At 33.0% G+C, this 20,355-nt stretch overlaps 3 protein-coding genes across 6 annotated transcripts; 1 reads left to right on the top strand and 2 right to left on the bottom strand.

Moving 5' to 3' along the window:
- Nucleotides 1-207: 207 nt before the first annotated feature.
- Nucleotides 208-4,413, top strand: LOC110607554 (PXMP2/4 family protein 4). The gene is made up of 4 exons (XM_021746690.2): nt 208-671; nt 2,859-3,087; nt 3,897-4,021; nt 4,140-4,413. The coding sequence occupies exons 1-4, from the start codon at nt 309-311 to the stop codon at nt 4,236-4,238; spliced, it is 816 nt and encodes a 271-aa protein (XP_021602382.1). The 5' UTR covers nt 208-308; the 3' UTR covers nt 4,239-4,413.
- Nucleotides 4,414-4,419: 6 nt separating this feature from the next.
- LOC110607552 lies at nt 4,420-8,196 on the bottom strand. 4 transcript variants are annotated; one of them, XR_006351281.1, is made up of 4 exons: nt 8,011-8,195; nt 6,205-7,681; nt 5,424-5,525; nt 4,420-4,623 (listed from the first exon to the last, which is right to left on the bottom strand). XR_006351281.1 is itself a non-coding variant. In XM_043958492.1 (3 exons), exon 2 carries the CDS (start codon nt 7,522-7,524, stop codon nt 6,460-6,462), a length of 1,065 nt encoding a protein of 354 aa, XP_043814427.1. In that variant the 5' UTR covers nt 7,525-7,681; nt 8,011-8,196; the 3' UTR covers nt 6,086-6,338; nt 6,447-6,459. The 4 variants fall into 4 exon arrangements, 2 of the variants coding, with proteins under 2 accessions (XP_043814427.1, XP_043814426.1); XR_006351280.1 differs by having other exon boundaries at nt 5,424-5,515; XM_043958492.1 differs by lacking the exons at nt 4,420-4,623; nt 5,424-5,525 and having other exon boundaries at nt 6,086-6,338; nt 6,447-7,681; nt 8,011-8,196.
- An 8,541-nt stretch (nt 8,197-16,737) lies between these two features.
- LOC110607551 (probable polyamine transporter At3g19553) lies at nt 16,738-19,634 on the bottom strand. Its single transcript, XM_043958027.1, has 2 exons — nt 18,260-19,634; nt 16,738-17,640 (listed from the first exon to the last, which is right to left on the bottom strand). The coding sequence occupies exons 1-2, from the start codon at nt 19,231-19,233 to the stop codon at nt 17,103-17,105; spliced, it is 1,512 nt and encodes a 503-aa protein (XP_043813962.1). The 5' UTR covers nt 19,234-19,634; the 3' UTR covers nt 16,738-17,102.
- Between the last annotated feature and the right edge of the window lie 721 nt (nt 19,635-20,355).

The following is a 20,355-nucleotide window of genomic DNA, read 5'->3' as shown; positions in this document are numbered from 1 at the left end:
CTAACTATTAATTATTTATAAATAAAATTAAATAATAATTTTTTATTTTTTTTAAAAAAAGGTTGGGCTAAATTAGGTATTTTTTAGCCAAAAAAGGAATTCAAACATTAAAAGTAAACTAGTGGGAGCAAAAGCGAGTACAAAATCAAGTTTATACTCGAGAAAGTAGTGTTAGGAAAAAGGAACAACTTTTTTGGCTGTTCAGGCTCCATCCGCGCCTTCGTACTCTCTCTCTCCTAAAACCCTCAAAACCCTTCGCAACACCAGAGGAGGAGGAGAGCAGCTTCTAGAGAGACAGAGAGATCAAAATGAGCGGCTCCTTCTTCAGAAAATCCAGTATCTCAAGGCTGTTGCGCAGCTACACGATCACCGGTACCAGACTAGACCCGTCGACGACGACGGCGGCGATTCATTCGATTATGAAACACCAGACAACACAGACGAAAGCTTACTTTCGATTCCCTCAAATTTTCAGGAAATCTAGAGAGTTTAATGAGTTTTCTCCTCCCTTTTTTACCTCTCCATTCTCATCTTCTTCTTCCACTCCCTCTTCGTCGACTGTACCGGCGACTTTTGTTGGGTGGTACTTGGCGATGGTCAAGTCACGGCCTATTTTGACAAAGAGCGTTACTTCCTCGCTTATTTATGTTGCTGCAGATTTGTCTTCTCAGGTAATATGGCAAATGGATGTGACCAAAAGAAATACCTGGTTTTTTGTGTTATTATGGTTTCAAATATTTTTCTCTGACATGGGGTTGATTTATTTATTCATTTATTTTTCTTTTTTTGAATTTTTAAAATAATTGCAAGCCTTGCTGTGTTGGGGATGCCGGTTTTTGGAGTGATCTGTTGGTTTCTTGATTATTATTTGCTAATCTTTAATATTGTTCGTCAAATTAATATCACATTATGTGGTTGAGTTTCTAAATTTAGGCGTATTTAGAGAATTATGGATGATTTAACTCACTAGATGAGATATCTTGGATCAGGATCACAATCTCTTGAAAATCATTGTTGTTAGAATCTTAAGGTTCCATTCAATTTATAAATTGATTCGAATACAAGGTGAATCTTAAATGTACCTGAATTTTATGATTCTGGATGATTGGATTTCACATCCTAGCGACGGTAAATTACAATTGTAGCTAAATTGTGACTAAATCGAAAGAATGATCAGGGTGACCATATATTCATAAAGTGCAACCTTTTAAAAATTAAGATCTCATTTATTTTTGCCATGAAAAGTGTACATAATATTTTTCATTAACTATTTCTCTTCCACCACCCATTTCTTTCCCTCTCCCTCTTCTTTCTTTCATTTAAATTAGAGTTTCACCTTATGTATTACTACTTTTTATAATTTTGGAGTTCATAATTTATAACATAAAGCTATAAAACATAGAAAATACATATTATTTTATTATAAAGAAGATTTCTATTATATAAATGATAATTATTTATTTATCAAATATGTCATTATAAGATTTTATTTATTTATTTTAGAATATATGTTGTTTTTAATTAATTTTTAGAATTTTTATCGAATCTTATGCAATCCATTCTTGATTATCGATTTGAAAACTATGTTGAAAATATATTTCTTTTTGGTGAATAATTGAAACATTATTATCTAATAAATGATTTCATGGATAATATTCTATTGTGTTATTCTTATAATATTATTGGTGATTGCAATTCCATGGGATGTGCTCTAAATATCCTCATTTAGTTGTAATTTGTTGATGTTTGTATTATTATTATTTGGGATAGTCAAAGGAGATCTCTGCTTAAAAGGCTTAGGTGGCCATTCTGATTGAATATGGTTTTATGTGGGATTCTAGAAAGTCATCTTTTTTTTTGTTTATGCCAATAATGAATTCGAGGATGCTCACTGATCTTATTTTATTTTATTTTATTTTATTTTAAGTGCCCTTGTTTTGTTTTGTGCAATAATGAATCAGTAACCAAAATTATCTTAATTTGGCATTTCAAATTGTTGTCACTTTGGAGCATGTGACCTGTTTCAACTCATGTTGATTTTTTAGGAAAAAAGAAAGGATCAATATAATGCCTTGTAAGTTTTATGACAATCGAGATCTGTTAGTTGCATGTTAATGTGGCGGTGGGCTTTTGTTATCTTCTTGCTCCCTTCCAATGATGATTCCCATCTGCTATATCAGACAAATGACTGAAAAGTTTTTCGATTTCTGAGAATAGACATTAACTTGGATAATTTGTAATTGTCTTGTTGCATTGGGGGCATTTGAACATTATTATGCTTCTTACCATGTGGTGTTGAGAAAATTAAAATGTTAGGCTTACTAAAAATGTGGCAAAGCGCCAATAGCATTAGATTCTAAATGCATCCAAGCATTTTAAGTCTCTTCTTATTTTTTGTACTGTCAAAGGGTCTATAAAATTGAGATTTTGTATTTCCACTGGTTTTCTTTGCTATGTTGGCACAAACTTGGATCAAAGCTTAGTTTTTTGTTTTCTATTTTTTATTTTTTGTGTGGATGTGCTGAGAGTTCTGATTTCTTATTGCTTAATTTTCCGTGTTCTGTGGTTGGGTAAGCGTGTTGAGTTACCTCTGAACCATAAAGTTCTAAAAAAGTAGTCACTTTTAGTTAATCTGTTAGTGAAATACAGATTCTATTCTTCTTAGATTAAATATGAGTTACATATTGTATCATTCTTCTGTACATTCCAGTTTGAATTACTTCCTTTAGCTTCATTACTTTCTACAGAAAATTTTATTTCCTATTGTGCCAGAATTTTTTGCTTGTGTATTTGTGTTATGTGATATAATCTTATTTATAATGTCTATTTATGGGGATTTCATATGAACTTCTATTCAGACAATTGCAAGGCCAGTTTTGGAACCTTATGATTTGGTGAGGACATTGCGAATGGCAGGATATGGGATGCTCATTTTAGGACCATCGCTGCATTTTTGGTTCAACTTTGTGTCCAAGCTATTTCCAAAGCGAGATTTAATCACAACATTTAAGAAAATTATTATGGGGCAGACTCTCTATGGACCTGCCATGACTGTTCTTTTCTTCTCCTTGAATGCAGGCCTACAAGGTGCGCATAAATTTTTAGTTGCTGATGTTTATTGAGTTTCTATTATGCCTTCCATGTTTTCATTGTAGAACAATATATTGGTAGTTTGGTGCAACCCTTAGGTACTTAATTTCTTTCATTATTGCTCTGCACTCCCTTCCGCAAAAGCAAATTCATCTCACACTTGTTGCAAATATCTTAATGATTATTGGAAAATATTTTAATTAAATGAATAATAATATGATAAATAAATAAATTCCTAACAATAAAATTCTAAATTTTCCTCATTCTACAATCAACATGATTCCTAATAGAATTTGAATCGTCCTATAAACATCATATATAACACAAAGTTTTCCGTTACCACTATGCAATAGCAAGCTATTTTACTTCGGATTAATGGAAGTTTTACATTTTGTGATTGATATTGTAGTCAATGCTGGACTAGATTGGTAAGGCACCTCATTAAAAGCCCCCTGTTTGAACTACAATACAGGTGAGATTAGCTTAATCACACTTGTTTTGGGAAAGCATATATCAGCATATTTAACATGGTTTTTCAAATTTTGAATTTTCAATATATTGGTTAAAACTCTTGGAAGTAGGTTCATCCTGTTGCATACAAGGTTGCATATGCATATGTCTTTTACACAAGTCATCCAACCAAAACTGTTTAGTATCATGAAAGCAGTACATTTCCCTTTTATTCGAATGAAACTAAGAATTGCTTATGTTTCATGTGATTTCATGGATTATTATCTCATCTGAATATGCTATTGGAGATATATGTTGTATTGATGTTTTACGTTTTCCATGATGGCCAAGCTCAGGTGAGAATGGTGCTGAGATTATTGCCCGGTTAAAGCGGGATTTATTGCCAACAATGGTGAATGGTGTCATGTACTGGCCCATATGTGATTTTATCACTTTCAAATTCATCCCTGTTCATTTACAGGTACATAGATCATCTAGAATGCTATGATGGTTTTATTATTATTATTATTTTTTCAAATGCATATTATTTATTATATATTTTTTTGCTTATTTGCTTTTTCATAATTATTTTGTTGCAGCCACTGGTGAGCAATTCATTTTCATATCTATGGACTGTCTACATGACATATATGGCAGGTCTGGAGAAAGTGAACAGTAACAGGCTAACAGCTGATTAGCTTAATGCTTCACAGCAACGTACCGGCGGCTGAATATTGAATGAATTTAAACCAGGCGCTGCCAAAGTCTTTCTCAAATGTAGCTGAGGGGCAACAATCTCGTTAACTAGTGTCAATTGGATAGTTTTCTGTAAAGCAAAGCTTAATATTATTATTGAAGACAGTTTTCTTAGCATTTGACTGCATATGCAACTGCAATTTATTAATAGCTTAAATTTCAGAATCCTACAAATCACCAGGATGAAAGAAAAAAAAAAAAAGAAAAGACTTTGTGAAGTGAATTTAACTACAAGGATCCCAGGCCGCACCAACAGTTACTCTTTAATACTATTATCTATAAAGCCGATGGAAGAAAGCGATAGGAATTTCTCTGAATCCAGGATATCTGCAAAAAAAAAAAATAAATAACAAATGAAACACAGATGACCAATTCAGGAATGCACAAGAAATTGCAAACATGTACGTGATTTAAAAGCTTAATCAAAGTACTTGAAAGTGATCATATCAGAGGGTAACCAACAAAAACTTAAGATTACAAAAACACTTCCTGATGATATCTTGTGGGAGCTGCACAATCAAATCAAAACACCTGCTTGTTCCTTTTTCCATCAGTATTCACTGCTGTACCTAAATCTTATATCATTGGTTTGCATTTACATTGATTAAACACATTCAGATTAATTATTAAAAAATTACTATTTAATTCCTGTGTAAGAGAAAATTCTTTAGTTAATCTCTTAATTTTGAATTCTTAAAATTTTAATAATTCTACTTATTAGTCGTTCCGTTAATTTTAGTTGTCAAACATTTTACTATTATTAGACAGAAAAAAAAGTTATAAAATATCTATTATTTAATTTCTCCACATTAAAAGCATTTAAAATTTTTCTGTAATACTAACGGAAGAATTAATTAATAGATTTTTTTAAACTCAAAATGTTTTAATGTATTTTTCAAAGAGGACCGGTTAACTAGTTGTTTTATACCATGGAGCACCAGTGGTGAAAACCTCACACCCAGTATTTGTTCTAACAATCTGACAGGCCCAAGTTTCAGTCAATACCACCAAAAACAGAAACAACAATAATTGGAAATCTGATATCTTTAGTGTAGATATGAAGACCTTTACAGCCAACTGAGCAAAACTCAAACACGCTTGATGATAGAGTCAAAAAATAACATCACCTAAGAGAGAATATGTTCCACTTGGAGTCACTATCTGGTCTGAATTTTATTACCAAGGATAAGAGAAGCCAAGTACTCTGTCAAGGAGATACCTGCAAAGAACTTCAGCGAAACAGTAACCTTTTTCTGATTCAGAATGCTAAGTAATATTCCAAGTTCAAACATGATTATATCAAGCCTCATGATAATTTCCTTAGCATCCGTCGCAAAAATGCAAAAATGCAAAAATGCAAGAATATGTCACAACTCATAATAGAACAAGAACTTAGATACTGATAGTTATATGGCCCAGAAGGTCTATTTCTGCTCATCAAAAGAAGCATTAGTTTGATGATCATGAAAAACCATGTCCAGTCAACTGGCAATTGTAGGATAGAAAGATCAATGCGTCACGTAATTTTCAAACCACAACTCATCAAGCATTGATGTCAAAGCAACTGGTAGAGATTGTATCAAATTTTCTTCAATGTAGCACCATAAGGACTGACACAGAATACATGTATTCCTCCAAAACTTCAAGTACAGGTGTTTCAAACTAGTATGAAGATGTAAATATCATGAAGCAATAAGCATAAAAAATTAGAATTATGTTAAAAGAGAAGATTACAGATGAACATCTAAATATGATATAACAATAACTGACACGACAAAGACCATAACCATCATTTTAAAACAAAGTCTGTTTTTATTCCGTAGATAACTCAGTAAGCCTGAGAAGACAAGCGAAGAAAAAGAAAATATGGTATTAATGAAAAATGGTCTGAATTTCCTGAACTCTTACCTGTATCTATTTTTACAATTAACTGTATAAACATGTATACTGTCGACAATCATCACTTCAGGCTTTTAAAGACTACCTTGTCATCTGATCTAAAATTTCTACAGCTTATTCCTTTTGGAAATGCTTGTAACACCCTGTAATGAGTGAATAGCAAAATCATTGATTCAAAATCTGAATCATCAAGTTAATGTGAAGATGAACTGAAATCCCACTTAATCAACTGGTGAATTCCGAGCAATTACAATGAGATATTTATCACTCTTCAGAAGTGCGGAATGAGATTTTCTCAAGTAATGTGGCCCAATCTCCCCCAAGTATTTGGGGATTTGTCTCCATTGCAACATGGAAATCCAACATGGATGCACAAACAGATTCTGTCAATCTTTGGATGCATCTCCCAGGTTGCAACACATTCAAACTAGGTGTGAATTGGCCATTAACCTCTTTCAAGTGATCATTTCTACACTGTGAGTTTGCTAAGCCCAGGCATGGCTCGATCAACCTCTTCAAATATATGTCCAACCCATTATTCAACAAATTAACAGAGTCCATCGACACACTAAGACCCTCCACCTCCAACTTCTGCTCTAACCGACTTCTTAATGATCTTGTATCAGGCAGCTCACTAGTGTGTAGACAAGTCACTCGAAGGTGGCTACCACAAACATTTGAGAGAATTTTACGAGCTTCACCTAAATTCATGGAAACACCAAGAGGAGCAGTAACTGGGCTTCTACTTTGAACACCTGGGCTCCCTGCCACCTGCTCAACCTCTTCTCCCTCTTCCACAGAAGCAACTTCAACTGGAGGTCTGCTACCAAGTGAAAGCAGTTCTGTAGCACTTTGCTGTTCTTGTCCTGTTGAATTCAATTCCTCAGAAATCATTTGGGGCTTCCCAAGTGGCCCCAGAGGACTTGGGCGGTCCCTGAACTTGCGATCTCGATTAACAGGAGACCTACTCTTCCTTGGGGAAGGTGGAAAGGCATCCCCATAAAGAGACTGAAGACAATTTCTCTGGTACCCGTTTGTAGTTTTAAGGTTAAGTCTACTTCCCACTCTTTTAATACCTTTCAATGGGGGAACTTTAGCAAGGCAAGCATTCTTGATGATTGATCGAATAAGGTGGTTGTGAAGAGGGATATTTTCTCTACCAATAATCTTAATGCAAAACTTATCAAATTCACACTTGGTTATCTTAAAACTAAACAAGCTTGTCAGCTGATCAAAGTACTTATCTGCTCTTTTGTGCCCAATCTTTTTAATAATCAAAGTTTTGAGCTCTAAAGTATTAATTCGAGTATAGCTTTGATTAGATGACATATTTTCACTTCCCAAAAGTTGCTTAAAATTACCAAATCCAAATACTAATTGAAATATGAAGTCTGAAGCTAAGTCCAGATCATATAAACACCTTCCTCCCAAGTACCAATTCCAATTCCAAAACCTAGAACCCTAAATTCCATAACACTGTTTCAATCTGCAAAGTAATTAGAAACCCATCAAGATTCAATAACGAAGCATACATTTCTTTAATTCTAAAGAAAATGGACGAATCCCAAATCAAAAAAGGCTCAAAACATATGACTTAGGATAACAATAAAGTAAATTCTAAATAGACAAGGAAAATAAGTAGTAAAAAAAAAAAAGTGCCAATGAAATTGCATCAGAACTAGCAGAAACGGAAATCTACACAATTAGGGAGACAAAAGCCATAAATTTGGAAAACAATTGAAACTCAATTGAGATATTGTTAGAAATAGAAACCCAAAAATGAATTAAGAATTGGAGGAAAGATGAGACAGGTACCATTATCAAGGCGGTAAAAGGGTTTCTTTTTAGCGTCAGCTTTTCTGCTACCATGCATGGGTTCTTCTGGTGATCGATGCCCTGTCTGGTTGCTTGCTTGTCTTTGGCTCGTGTCTATGGAGGAGGGTCTTTCTTTTTGGGCTTTTGGGACACAAGTAGGCTGCAATTAGGCCCCCTTTGTTTCCTGTCTCCCTGTCCCCTTCTTTCCTTTTCTTAGAGCACCACAGGAAATAAATAAATAAATAAAAAATCTTTATCCTGCACTTTATTTCTATTTTTTAATATATGAAGTGATATTCTATATTTATTTTATATATTCTATTAAGTTATTTTTAATGATTATTAAAATTAAACACTTCAATTATTTTACACTTTTCCTAATATAAATGAGGTGTATAATTTCATAAAAATCATTATTATTATTATTTTTTAAATTTTCGTGCCTGATAATTGAACTGTATAAAAAAAATTTTACACACTAATATATATGGACTTAATCAATAAAATAATTTTCAATATGAAACCTCCAATAATTTGAGCGATTTGTTAAACCACATTGAGAGAGTATTCAGTTTTCTTTAAACTTTAATATTTTCAATATATTAAGGATAATACATAAATTAGATGTGAGGTGCATATATCTCTGAATTTTTATTTTAAGTCCATTTTAGCTTTAAATTTTTTTAGTTTGCATACATTTTTTTATTTTTGTTATTTTTGTCTTTAATGCGCACACATGTAGCCACAGTTTTTTTTTTTTTTTTTTAGTATGCTTTACTCAAACACATAAACTATGTTGAATGAGCTTTCTTTCCATGACCCCATTGATATGATGACTCTTTAAATCTAAGTTAAATCAATTGCAGTGAGTTGTATTCATTGTTGAAAATTTTCTTTTGAATTGAATATTTGAGCTTGCTATGGTAAAAAATATATGACATTACTCATTATAGAGAATAATAAAGATGTATGAATAATGAAATATGACTTATTTTAGCAATTAGTGTTGATCTGCCCAATTCATTGAGAAAAAAATTCAGCAAAGGCAAAGACTTCAAAAGCACAAATAAAAACTGTTCCAATGGTCAAAAGATTATGAACAGAGCTAGTAGCTAATTGGACAAGTGACCAACTGAGTAACTGGGGGTGAGTATCACAAATATGTACATTCACGTCAAAAGGTTGGTGATTTTTTCAAGTAAGAATAAAGTGCAAAAAGCTGAAAAAAGTGCTTCAAGTAAGGGCAAGTCACTCCGAGAGCTAGGAAAAGTCTTAACTGAACAAAAACATGTGCATGTCTAATCTCTCTCTTGAGAAAAACAAATACTAGCCATGGTAGATAAAGGGAGACAAGAAAAGAAGGGGAGTAACCTTGGTGCATACACTCTTCACTGTAATGCTTCAAAGTAGGGGTCTAGAGTATGAGTTTAAGCGGAAATAAAGGATCAAGTAGCAAAGAGAGCTTGTTTGAATAAGTTTTATTTGCTTGAGGACAAGCAAAAGGTTAGGTGTGGGGATATTTGATCAGTCCAAATTTAGACCATTTTATCATGATGTTATTAATGTTAATTTACACTTTTTCTGCTTAATTTTGTAGTTCTGATCTTATTTTGCAGAAAATGGTGTAAAGAGGCAACTTGGTGAAAATGCTCTCAAAACTGCCTAAAATAGGATAAAGGAGAACAAGCATGCTTACACAAGCCAAGTTGCAGCTGAAGAGGAGATAAATAAGGAAAGTACATTCAGCAAATTAATTTGAAATTCAAATTTCAAATCTTCAAGAAGGCTCTCCCTTATTGAAGAAGCCAAATCTCCAGAAGATGCACTTGCCTACCAAGAATTCAAAATTCAAAATTTTAAAAAGAGCATTCAAAATTCAAAATTCAAAATTCAGCATTCAAAATTCAAAATTCAAAATTCAAAAGAAGGCTCCACCTCATCAAGGAGATCTAGGGTAGCACATTCAACCTATGAAAACATCTCTTCCAAGCCGCACGCCCTTAACTCTTCTCCTCCCCCATTCGGATTCAAGAAGTCGCACACCTCCTTCTCCTTCCAAGGCCGTCGGCCATGTCTTCTCCTTCTCTTTCTTTTATTTTTTTATTTTGTTTCAAGCCATGAGTGGCTGAAACTCTTTTTTTTAGTTTAAGATTAGGTGAAATTTTAGTTGTTTTATGGATTGGGAGATCTGAATATATATTGTTTATCTTTTGTTTTTCAATATTTATGTAATTTCATGCTTAATTTCATTGTTGCTTTGTGGTTTAGATCAATAGGGCCAATTGATCCTTGATTGCAAGGTAATAATTTGTTAGTTTGGATAGTTTTAAGTCCGTAATTGCTTGAATTATTTAAACACAAGTAACTCTTGGTGTAAAAACTAAGGAAATTGCATAATCTAGCAATATCACCATGCGTTTGGGTAGCTAGAATTAGGTCTCTCTATTTCTTAATGCAATTGATAGTTGTTAGATGCCAAAGGCCCAAGGACATTCCTTGGCAATTTGTTGATTAGTGATTAGTTAGAGGACGTTCCCTAATTAATTTATGCTTAAGGAGGGATATGGTGGTGAGAAGCGTCTTCAATCTCCATAACTAATTTATTGAATCAAACAAAGGAACCTAAGTGTCAATAATCAATCCCAATAACTGAAGTGGATCCAATTCTTCAACTAGAGCCTTTCTTATTATTGAATTTCTTTACTTTATTGCATTCAATATTAGTTTAATACAATCAATCTCAAAACCCCCATTTTTTATTTTACTTTCAGTTTATTTACTTGGTCTTGATAAGAAAAATAGGTAAGTATCAATTCCCTGTGGATTCGATCCTTTTTGCCACTATCTACAGTTGTAAAATTGTTGATAACCAAAAAGGTTATTTTTGACCGGCTTCGACAACCGCACTGTCAATCTTCAACTAGAAAAAGAGGTTTCAGCCACTCATGGCTGAAACAAAACACAAAAAATAAAAAACGAGCAGAGGAAGAGGAACCGGCGGCTTGGAGAGAGGGAGGCGGCTTGCAATCCGAAAAGGGAGAGAAGAGGTAGCGTGCGGCTCCTTATGTTCTTTTATAGTTGAAAGTGTTGCCCTAGGTTTCCTTGAGATGGCTTTTGAAGTTTGAATTTTGAATGTCCTCTTTTGAATTTAGAATTTTGAATTTTGAATTCTTGGGAGGCAAGTGCATCTTCTTGAGATTTGGCTTCCTGAATAAACTAAATTGAATACTGAGGTGTCTTCACATTTTTAATAAGGGAAAGACTTCTTGAAGATTTGAAATTTGAATTTTAAATTACTCTGCTGTCTGCACTTTCCTTATTTATCTTCACTCCAGCTGCAACTTGGCTTGGGCAAACAACTTGTTATCCTTTATCCTCTTTTAGGCAGTTTTAAGAGCATTTTCACTAAATTACCTCTTTACACCGTTTTCTGCAAAATAAGATCAAAACCACAGAATTAGATAGAAAATGTGTAAATTAACATTAATAACAACATGATAAATGGATCTAAACTTGGTCTGATCAGCCTTCAGCCTCGAGCATTCCTCAGCCAAGAGCCTCTTGTCCGTCTTAAGTGTGCCAAACTTCCACCTCAAGGCTTTATGGTGCTCCTTGGTCACATAGGTGCAAAGGACACTCTCCAAGTTAGAGTATATGACATTATCAAAAAGTTCATCTGTCTCGAGCTCATTCAGGGGACGACGGTTCGCAGGTCTCAAAGCACTTTTGATTAACAAGATGCCCAGAGTAGGATCATCAAGAAGAGAGGCCGCCCGATTAAGCGTCAATGCTAGGCATTGGATGCTCGGAGGCTAGGAAGACTCAACCCCTATGCTCACAGGAGCAAATTCAAAAGGAGGAGGGACAACAGCAGGAAGCTCAAAAGCTGGGGCAGAAGCAGAGGAGCCAGGGCAGAAGACTCAGGTTGTAAGTAGGATGGCTCTTTTGCCATATGTTGGGCCGGGGGAGGAGGAACCATAATCACTTCTTCAGCGGGGCGAGCTCGTTTAGCTAGGGGACTAGTAGCCCCGCAATAGTCTTGCCTTTGCGAGCAACATCTGTTGCTTCAGCAAATTTATTTCCAGATCCAGTCATATCTACAAAAAGAGAAAAGTAAGTAAGCAAGGTAGTTTGAAATTTAAAAATGATAGAAAGAGAAATACCCTGATTTCTAGCCAGGGAGGTGCCTTTTTAAAGGCTGAGGAGGCCAAGCAGTGAAGATTCTAAGTCAGGCTTGTCTGAAGATGACTCCGCTAGGACAAAATGGCGTTCCTCATCGCCTCAATAATATCAATTTTATTTAGAGACTTAGCCATTGTCAAAAGAGAGGTTAAAGCCCCATCCTCCTCCCTCTTTGATGGACCCCATCCTTCCTCAGTTCCACCTAAAAGTGCTAGCTTGTTTGAAGGCGCTCAAAACCCCCAAGCGTTTGGTGATGAAGGACAAAAAATTTATTTTTTCACCGCTTCAATAAAGAAGATATCTGGTCAAACATGGTCAAATGTTTCTGCCTGCTAAAATACCAAAATTCTTTATTTTTTCGGGTATCCAGCTGGTACAGTTGGGAAAAGAGAGCTACACTCGATTCGTTGTTAATATTAAGGCAAACGAACCGAAAGACTGCCAAGATTCTCCAACTATTGGGATGCAACTAGGCAACCAAAAGCTTATGGAAACAAAAAATGTCGACAAAAAATGAGTCCAGGGGGAATAGGAGACCTGCCTTCAGCTGCTCCTCGAACACCATAATTGTGTCTTCCACGAGAATCAAGTCATTCATACGAATGCGGGAAGAAGGGGCAAAGATGCGAAAGGTCTCGCGAAGGATGTGATATGTATCGTAAAGGCGTCTTACATCCTGGTTCGATAGGGCAGAAGGGATGTCACTAATAGAACTATCCTCGCTTTCTGGAACCTCCCTCAATGGAACGATAGGGGCCAAGGCATAGATGGGACTATTGGAAGAGGAGCTTGAAGCAGAATCCCCATTAGAAGAAAGAGAAGAAGAAATATTCCTGTTCATATTGAAGAGAAGAAGAAACTAGAAGTTACCATAGGAAGTATAAGCGGAAAATAAGCTGTGAACGAGTCTTTCCGAGAGAAAAACACAGGACAAAGCAAAAATAGTATTGGGAAGAGCAAAAATAGTATTGGGAAGAAGAGGGGCTTTTATAAGACAATTTTGACGGCAAGCATTAAATGCGACATGATAACCAGTGCAATCATCATTGAAGGGCTAAATAGGCGAAATGATGTGAACAAAAAAAACTAGTCTCAGGAGGCCACGTGCCCCTGACCTCGAGAACAGTCATCTCCTTTGAATATAAAGAATTAAAGACCATCGAATAACCTCTGATACTACATAACAATCGCCCAAAGTAAGTCCTGAGCTATTACTACAGAACAGGGCCACGTGGCAGGGATCTAGTAAGAGAGAAACGCGGTTCAGCATGAGGAAAGAAAGATCCGGACGCCTCAACACCCGATTCATCATCAAAGAATCGCCCTCCTCTCTATAGGGCGAGTCTCGATATGAAGTTACCGTTAAACAAGGACAATCCAACATATCTCCATTATGTCTGTAATCATGGGATTAACAATCCATTAACTGGTGATATCTCTCATCAAGCAGCTGATCACATCATCACCAGATTATCGAAAAATACTATATTTATCTCTACCTTCTTACAGTATAAAAAGAGAAAAATCACAGAGATAAAGGTACGTAATTCTTGAACACTACTCAAGTGATAAGAATTTCAGTACACTCTCTCTATTTTTCAGTATACTGACTTGAACATTGGAGTGGTTATTATGGACACCTACTACCACCTCACCTTCTCTTTCTTATAGGTCTAGCCAATCACAATACAGTTTTATTCCGGTCATATCATCAACCTAATGTCTGTAATATTACGAAGCAATTGAGATCTCGTAAAGATACATTTTTATTGTTTGCACTGCAACTTTTTTTTTTTTAATAAGGTGACTTACCTTTTTCATCATCGTTTACATCAAAATTAATATATGTATCCTTCAATTTTTGAAATTGAATAGTTTAATTGTTATATTTGGATGTAATTAATTTCAAAAGTCCACTTCATATATTTATAGTATTTTTTTTTTGCAATTTTAATAAATTAAAAATTTTAAAAATTAAACAATTGATTTTTGAAAAGTGGAGTGTTATATATACATTAACCTTGACATAATTAAAAGATATAAAAATAACATATTTAAGAGTATTTTGATTGTTACACATATAATTGACAAAATATTGAAATGATATTAAACTGAGCAATCTTCCGTTAGTCAAAATATACAAATTAAACAATTTATTTTTAAACATATTAATTTTTAGGTTTATTGATTAAAATAGCAAAATCACAATTATATTCTAATTTTTCAGTTTTAAACAATTTAGCCATAATTTTGACATTGGACATGATTTTAGCTATAAATTAAAATTAACTTTATCAAAATCTAATTTAGTCACCTGTTATTCTATATGACATTTTTAATTATTTTTAATTTATATTTATTTAATAAAATAATCTAAACTTTTTTATAAAATCACATTTATATTTCAACCTTTAAATTATTGAATAAAATAATTTAAACTTTTTAGAGAAATCACGTTTTATCAAAATTTTTAATTTTAAATAATGTAAATATAGCTATAAAAACACTTAAAAGATTAGTGGTTGCATTATTGGCTTTTTGGAGAAGAAAAAACTAAATTGATTAGTGCTTTCTCTATTCTATAAGTGCAAAAGAATGATAGAGTCTAAGCAAATAGTGTGACAACTTAGAAAGTAGTAATACGAGAGAGAGACTAATTTAAATAAGAAGACGATTATAAATAGATAGAAGAGAATATGATAAATCTTATTTGAAGAGGATCATGAATTCTCGAATAATCTAAATGAGATTACAAGTTTTGATTACCAAGTGGAATTTTAATGTTGAATTGTTGAGAAAGTAAAGGAGAATCAAAATTTAATAAATTATGAATTTCAATTTATTTAGGATAATGAGGTTTTAATTAAGGTTGAACCGTAGTTTAATTGTGATTAATATCAACGGTGTAGTTTAATTATCTAAGATTTAAATATTTAAAATATAATCGTGATTTTACGAAAAATTTTAAATTATTTATTTAATTTGAATTCTTAATTAAAATGATAACAAATGTCAAAATTATATTATGATTATTCAAAATTGAAATGTTAAGATATAACAAGAATCAAACACTCCTAAAATGAAGATATAAGAGAATTCTCATGCAAGAATAAAACTTTCACTTGAAGAGACAACAAAATTTTATATATTAAAAAAATCAAAATTATTTAGTTTTTATAATAAAAAGCTAAAAAGAAATAAATCAACCAATATAGATTTATTTAAAAAAATGAATTTTTTTTTGAAAAAATGGATCCATTCTGACATAGAACCGGGGATTCAAATATAGGGGTGTAAATGAACCAAACCGTTCGTGAGCTATTCGAGGTTCGATTCGATAAAAACTCGACCGAGCTCGACTTAATTTCTAAACGAGTCAAGCTCGAACTTAATTTTTAGGCTCGTTTGGTAAACGAGCCAAGCTTGAGCTCCATACTATTCGGCTCGTTAAGTCTCGTGAGCTCGGCTCGTTTCTGAGTTTATGAGCAGGCTCGTGAATAGACTCGTGAACATTCTCGTTAAGTAAATTGAAATTGCTATCATAAGAGAAATAAACTCAAACCCTGCATATACTTTTATGAGCCAAATCTAAATTTTCTAAAATTAAGCTCTATATAGTTTAGTTACACTCTTAAACTTGCATATATTTGGATCATTAAAATTTAAAAGCTCATCTTTATAAGCTTACGTGTTAATTTGTAAATATACTTATTTAATTAAAATTATTTTAATTTTAAATTTATTAGTTTTAAACTAAAACTCATTATACTTGTAAATAAATTAAACTACTCGTGAACTATTCGAGACTAAACTCGATAAAAACTCGATTCAACTCGATAAAAACTCGACTCATCTAAACTCGTTTGCTAAATGAGCCAAATTTGAACTTGTTAATACTCGGCTCGAGTTCGAAATGAGTAAAACTCGAATTCGGCTCGAGCTCGAAAAAATTTTAACGAACCAAGTTTGAACTCTTCAAAACTCGGCTCGACTCGATTCGTTTACACCCCTATTCAAATATTATTTGATCTTATTTCACATGATCAAATTATTGATGTCCTTACCAAGTCTTTGGCTAAGGATTTTTTGTTGGTTTTGTAACAAGTTGGCTGTGTTGGCTGTGTTTTCTACCTCTGCTCAACTTGAGAGGAGCAATAAAGAATACAATTCCATTTATGGTATCTGTTATCTTTTATTAATTCTTATAGATGTACAACCATGTTTGATACTTAGTATAAATCCTTATTCTCATAATTCGAAATCGAGATGGACAAATAAATTTTTATTTGAAAAGAAATTAAAATTATATATGATTTTGTAAGAATTTTTTTTTTCTTACAAAATGAAACATTCTAACTGAAAGGATTAAAATTAATAAAAATTCATTTATCACTCCACTCCTTTTACAAGGGTATCAAACTAGGATAGAAAATGTAAATATCATGGAGGAGAAATTTGGAGTGAAAGAAAATATTCAAGAGTTATTTCATTGATAACTCAGTACACCAGAACCATGGAAAAGGGAAATGAAAAAAAAAAAAAAAAAAAAAAAAACTGAAAGAAAATCTTATTAATGAAAAATACTGTAAATTTCATGAAATGGGGTTCTCCTTCCTGTATCTATTTTTACATTGTACTGTGTACACGTGTCCCTTCAACAATCATCATTTCAGGCATTTAAAGACTACTTTTCAAAGCTTATATGTATCTTAGATACATTTCCTGTCAAAGCCAGTATGTGAAGAGAAATGTTATCAACAGTCACTTTCTGAAATGATTGTCAAACAATCACCACATTGATTATGAGCATTAGATAATCATTTAAAAAGTGATTGTTGTTAGCATTTTTCATCTGTCAATCTTGAAAAGGACAAAATTTGCTGAGTATCGAATTTACGAGATCACCATATCTATTTGTCTTTTGCTTCAACCAGAATTTCATAGCCTGGTTGGTCTGTTCTCCCGGTGGGCAAATCTGAAAGAAGCAAGACTGAAGCCTCATCAGCAGCTTCTTGACAAGGTTGGGAGATATCTGAGCTGCCCAGCAAGCCAGTACCAGAAGGCACTGCAGGCTGTTCTGTGTCAAATTTGGTCCATTTCCTATGCTTGGCATGGCCTAAAATAGGATACAAGATGAACCCTAGCACAATAACTGCACCACTAATTAAGAATGTCCTCAAAGAAGCTAAGCACATTACAAGAACAAGCAATGCTGCAGGAGGCAGGCAAAGCAATGTTGCACCAAATGTTCCCAGTGGAACTTTATAAGGCCTGTCAAGTTCTGGCTTGTCTATTCTCAGTTTTATAAAAGCTGCAAACTCAAGAAGCATTCCAATTGCATATAAGAAGTTGAGAAATTCCAGGATTTCCTGGAAACTCATCCATGACAAGAAGATTACTCCAGTAGCAGAGCATAGTATGCTAATTGTGGGTGTCCCATATTTAGACCTGCAACATAGCATTAAAAGAAATGTAATTATTTTTCAGGAAATTTACTATTCAGTCTTTATTTTATGGGAAAACTAATTTGTTGGTCCCTCGATTTAGAAAAATACATTAAAACAACCATGAGATTTTAAAAAATTTATTAATTAGTTATTCCATTAGTTTTAACTGTTAAATATTTTACTATTTAGTCTATGTGGTTTAGAGAAACTCATTAATTAGTTTTTTAATTTTATAAAATGTCTATTAATTAGATTCTTATTAAAATTAATGGAGAGACCATACGTTAAAAATGTTTTAATATACTTTTTCAAAACTAAAAGATTAACTAATAAATTTCTTATACTATAGGGACTAAATAACAATTTTTTCTTTTTTTTTTTTGGCTTCCAAACAAATCTAATTCAATTCTGAGACTTCATAACCATAAAAGTAGAAAAAGATTAGTATGATATTTGTAATAAAAAGACTCACTTCTTTTCCTTTGTGCGTTCACCTATTGCATAATACAATACCAAAAGGCAGAAGAAGCAAGTTTTTTATAGGAGTAATAAACAATTCAAGCAATTTCAGTCGATTTGATCATAAAACAGATCCAAAACCAAGAAAAAAAATGATTGACCTTGAAGCAAAAATAGCTGGCAGCATTCCCATCTCGCTCATGCCAAGAAGCTGAAAGGCATCTCCACTCATTTCTGCTTCAAACAAACCCAAATTAGATATAGCCGAAGCTGCTTGGATCCACCATTTAAGCCAAACACCACCAATCAACAGTCCAACTTCTGCAAAGAATCCATCAGTCCAATCACTTGAGGAATTCTTCAGAGCCCCTGTGCCAGCAAGAAGTGGAATCAAATATGAACAAACCACCAAAATCACAGCCCCAAATAGCGCCTTTGGGAATGTCTTGCTGGGATTTTCAACCTCCCCTGCAAGAGTGCTAGCTTTATCCCAATAATTTAGATTCCAAAACATGCTGTTGAAATATCCCCTCCACTCTACCTTCCTAAAATCTACAGCTAGCCATTGTTTAGGCCTAATTCGAGGAATTGAAAGAATACCCATTACAGCAAATGGACATAGGGAGAAGACAGCGAGAGAAACAGCTGAAAATCCAACAATGTGTAGTCCTCTATAATTCAAGTATGTCAAACTTATTGTAATCCCTAAAAGAGCTGGGATTCGATAAATTAATTGGTTGAAAATGGGAAGTGAATGCTTCAAGTAATCAAGAAACAACACAGGGTAAAGGGCATTATCCATAACCCCACTAAACCATTTCCAAAAACCTTCTTGAAAACCCCAGAAGCGACCGAAAGCTGAAGATATCCAAATAACATATCCACCATTTTCAGGGAAGCTTGTGGCTAACTCTGCTGTGACTAGAGCTTCAGGAACACTCCAAATTAAAGGGAATATCAAGAAACCAAGCAAAGACAACAAAGGGCCACCTCCTGCCCTCACTGAATCCTCCACACCAAAAGGACCCCCAGATACCTCATAGAATATCAGAGCAACAAGAGGCAATAGGGTAAGCTTTGGTCTTGTTGTAGCCGTGTTTTTCACATCAGTTGATGGTATGTCCTCTTCACCCATCCACAGAAAGAGAGAAAAACTAAACGTTGACTCTATCTGCAATTGAAACCATTGATTAGAGAACTGGGTTATTCACAAATTTCAAGGACAAAAAGCATAAGGAATCATTTGAAGAAACTACCTGTTTGGTTTGGAGGCTCAGAGAAGAAATCGTACTCTGACCGAGTTCATGAGAAAAGTATTAAGATCTCTAGCTAAAGAAGAAGATATTGCTTGGTGATTGGTTTTTGAAAGTGGAGAATCTGCGTGACTTAAATTATTCTTTCGTTATCTCTTGCATATCTTCATTTTTCTCTTCTGGTTTCTTGGAAAAATCTGTGGCAGTTGGCAGAGGGTTGAATTTTTTGGGAGGGGTCGGATCACAAACCCCACTCTCTCCTGCACAGGGAGTGGGGGATTGGTAGTCTTTTTTGGCATATCAAGAGATAAAATAAAATATGTATTTTCTCATTTATTTTTTTTTACTATTTATATGATATTTCGAAATTTATTTATCTAATTAATTCAAATTTACCGTCTTATAAATAAAATATTTCTATAAAATTTTAAAATTATTTTATATTTAAGTTGAAATTAAAATAAAATAAAATAATTATTTAATCTTTATAATATAAAAAATTCATAAATTTATTTTTCTATTTTAAAAAATATATTAAAATATTTTTAATATTTTAAAATATTTATTAATTAATTCTTCCATAGTTTTATATTATCTAAAATGTATTTAATACAAAAAAATTAGTTAATAAATTTTTTAAAATTTAAGGAATTAACTAATAAATTTTTTAAAACTATAAAAACTAAATACTAAAATATTTAATAAAAAAATTAATAGATGGACTAATTAATAGACTTTTTAAAAAGTGATTAATGTTTTAATATATTTTTCAAAATTAAAAGATTAAATAGTAAGTTTTTCCATATAATTTAATCTGAGTTTTAGCATAATAAATAAATCGATTTTATATTTTTAAAATTAAATATTTAAATTTCTATATAATTAATCCGTTCAACTTATAGATCCTTACAATCAATCGATCAAATAGAAAATAAACGTTTTAAATATCTAAAATACCCTTAAGAAATATCCTTAAAAATATTTAAATTTTTTTCAATATAGGT

The sequence above is a fragment of the Manihot esculenta genome, chromosome 7 (assembly GCF_001659605.2).
Source record: "Manihot esculenta cultivar AM560-2 chromosome 7, M.esculenta_v8, whole genome shotgun sequence".
Classification (NCBI taxonomy): domain Eukaryota; kingdom Viridiplantae; phylum Streptophyta; class Magnoliopsida; order Malpighiales; family Euphorbiaceae; genus Manihot; species Manihot esculenta.
The sequence above is the reverse complement of the archived record's forward strand: the minus strand, read 5'-3'. Positions and strand labels throughout refer to the sequence as shown.

Coding starts and splice junctions, on each gene's coding strand:
- LOC110607554 (XM_021746690.2), top strand. CDS start 309: ATGAGCGGCTCCTTCTTCAGAAAATCCAGTATCTCAAGGCTGTTGCGC. Junction 672..2,858: donor CTGCAGATTTGTCTTCTCAG/GTAATATGGCAA, acceptor ACTTCTATTCAG/ACAATTGCAAGGCCAGTTTT. Junction 4,022..4,139: donor TCATCCCTGTTCATTTACAG/GTACATAGATCA, acceptor ATTTTGTTGCAG/CCACTGGTGAGCAATTCATT.
- LOC110607552 (XM_043958492.1), bottom strand. CDS start 7,524: ATGTCATCTAATCAAAGCTATACTCGAATTAATACTTTAGAGCTCAAA.
- LOC110607551 (XM_043958027.1), bottom strand. CDS start 19,233: ATGGGTGAAGAGGACATACCATCAACTGATGTGAAAAACACGGCTACA. Junction 17,641..18,259: donor CCAGCTATTTTTGCTTCAAG/GTCAATCATTTT, acceptor GCTATGTTGCAG/GTCTAAATATGGGACACCCA.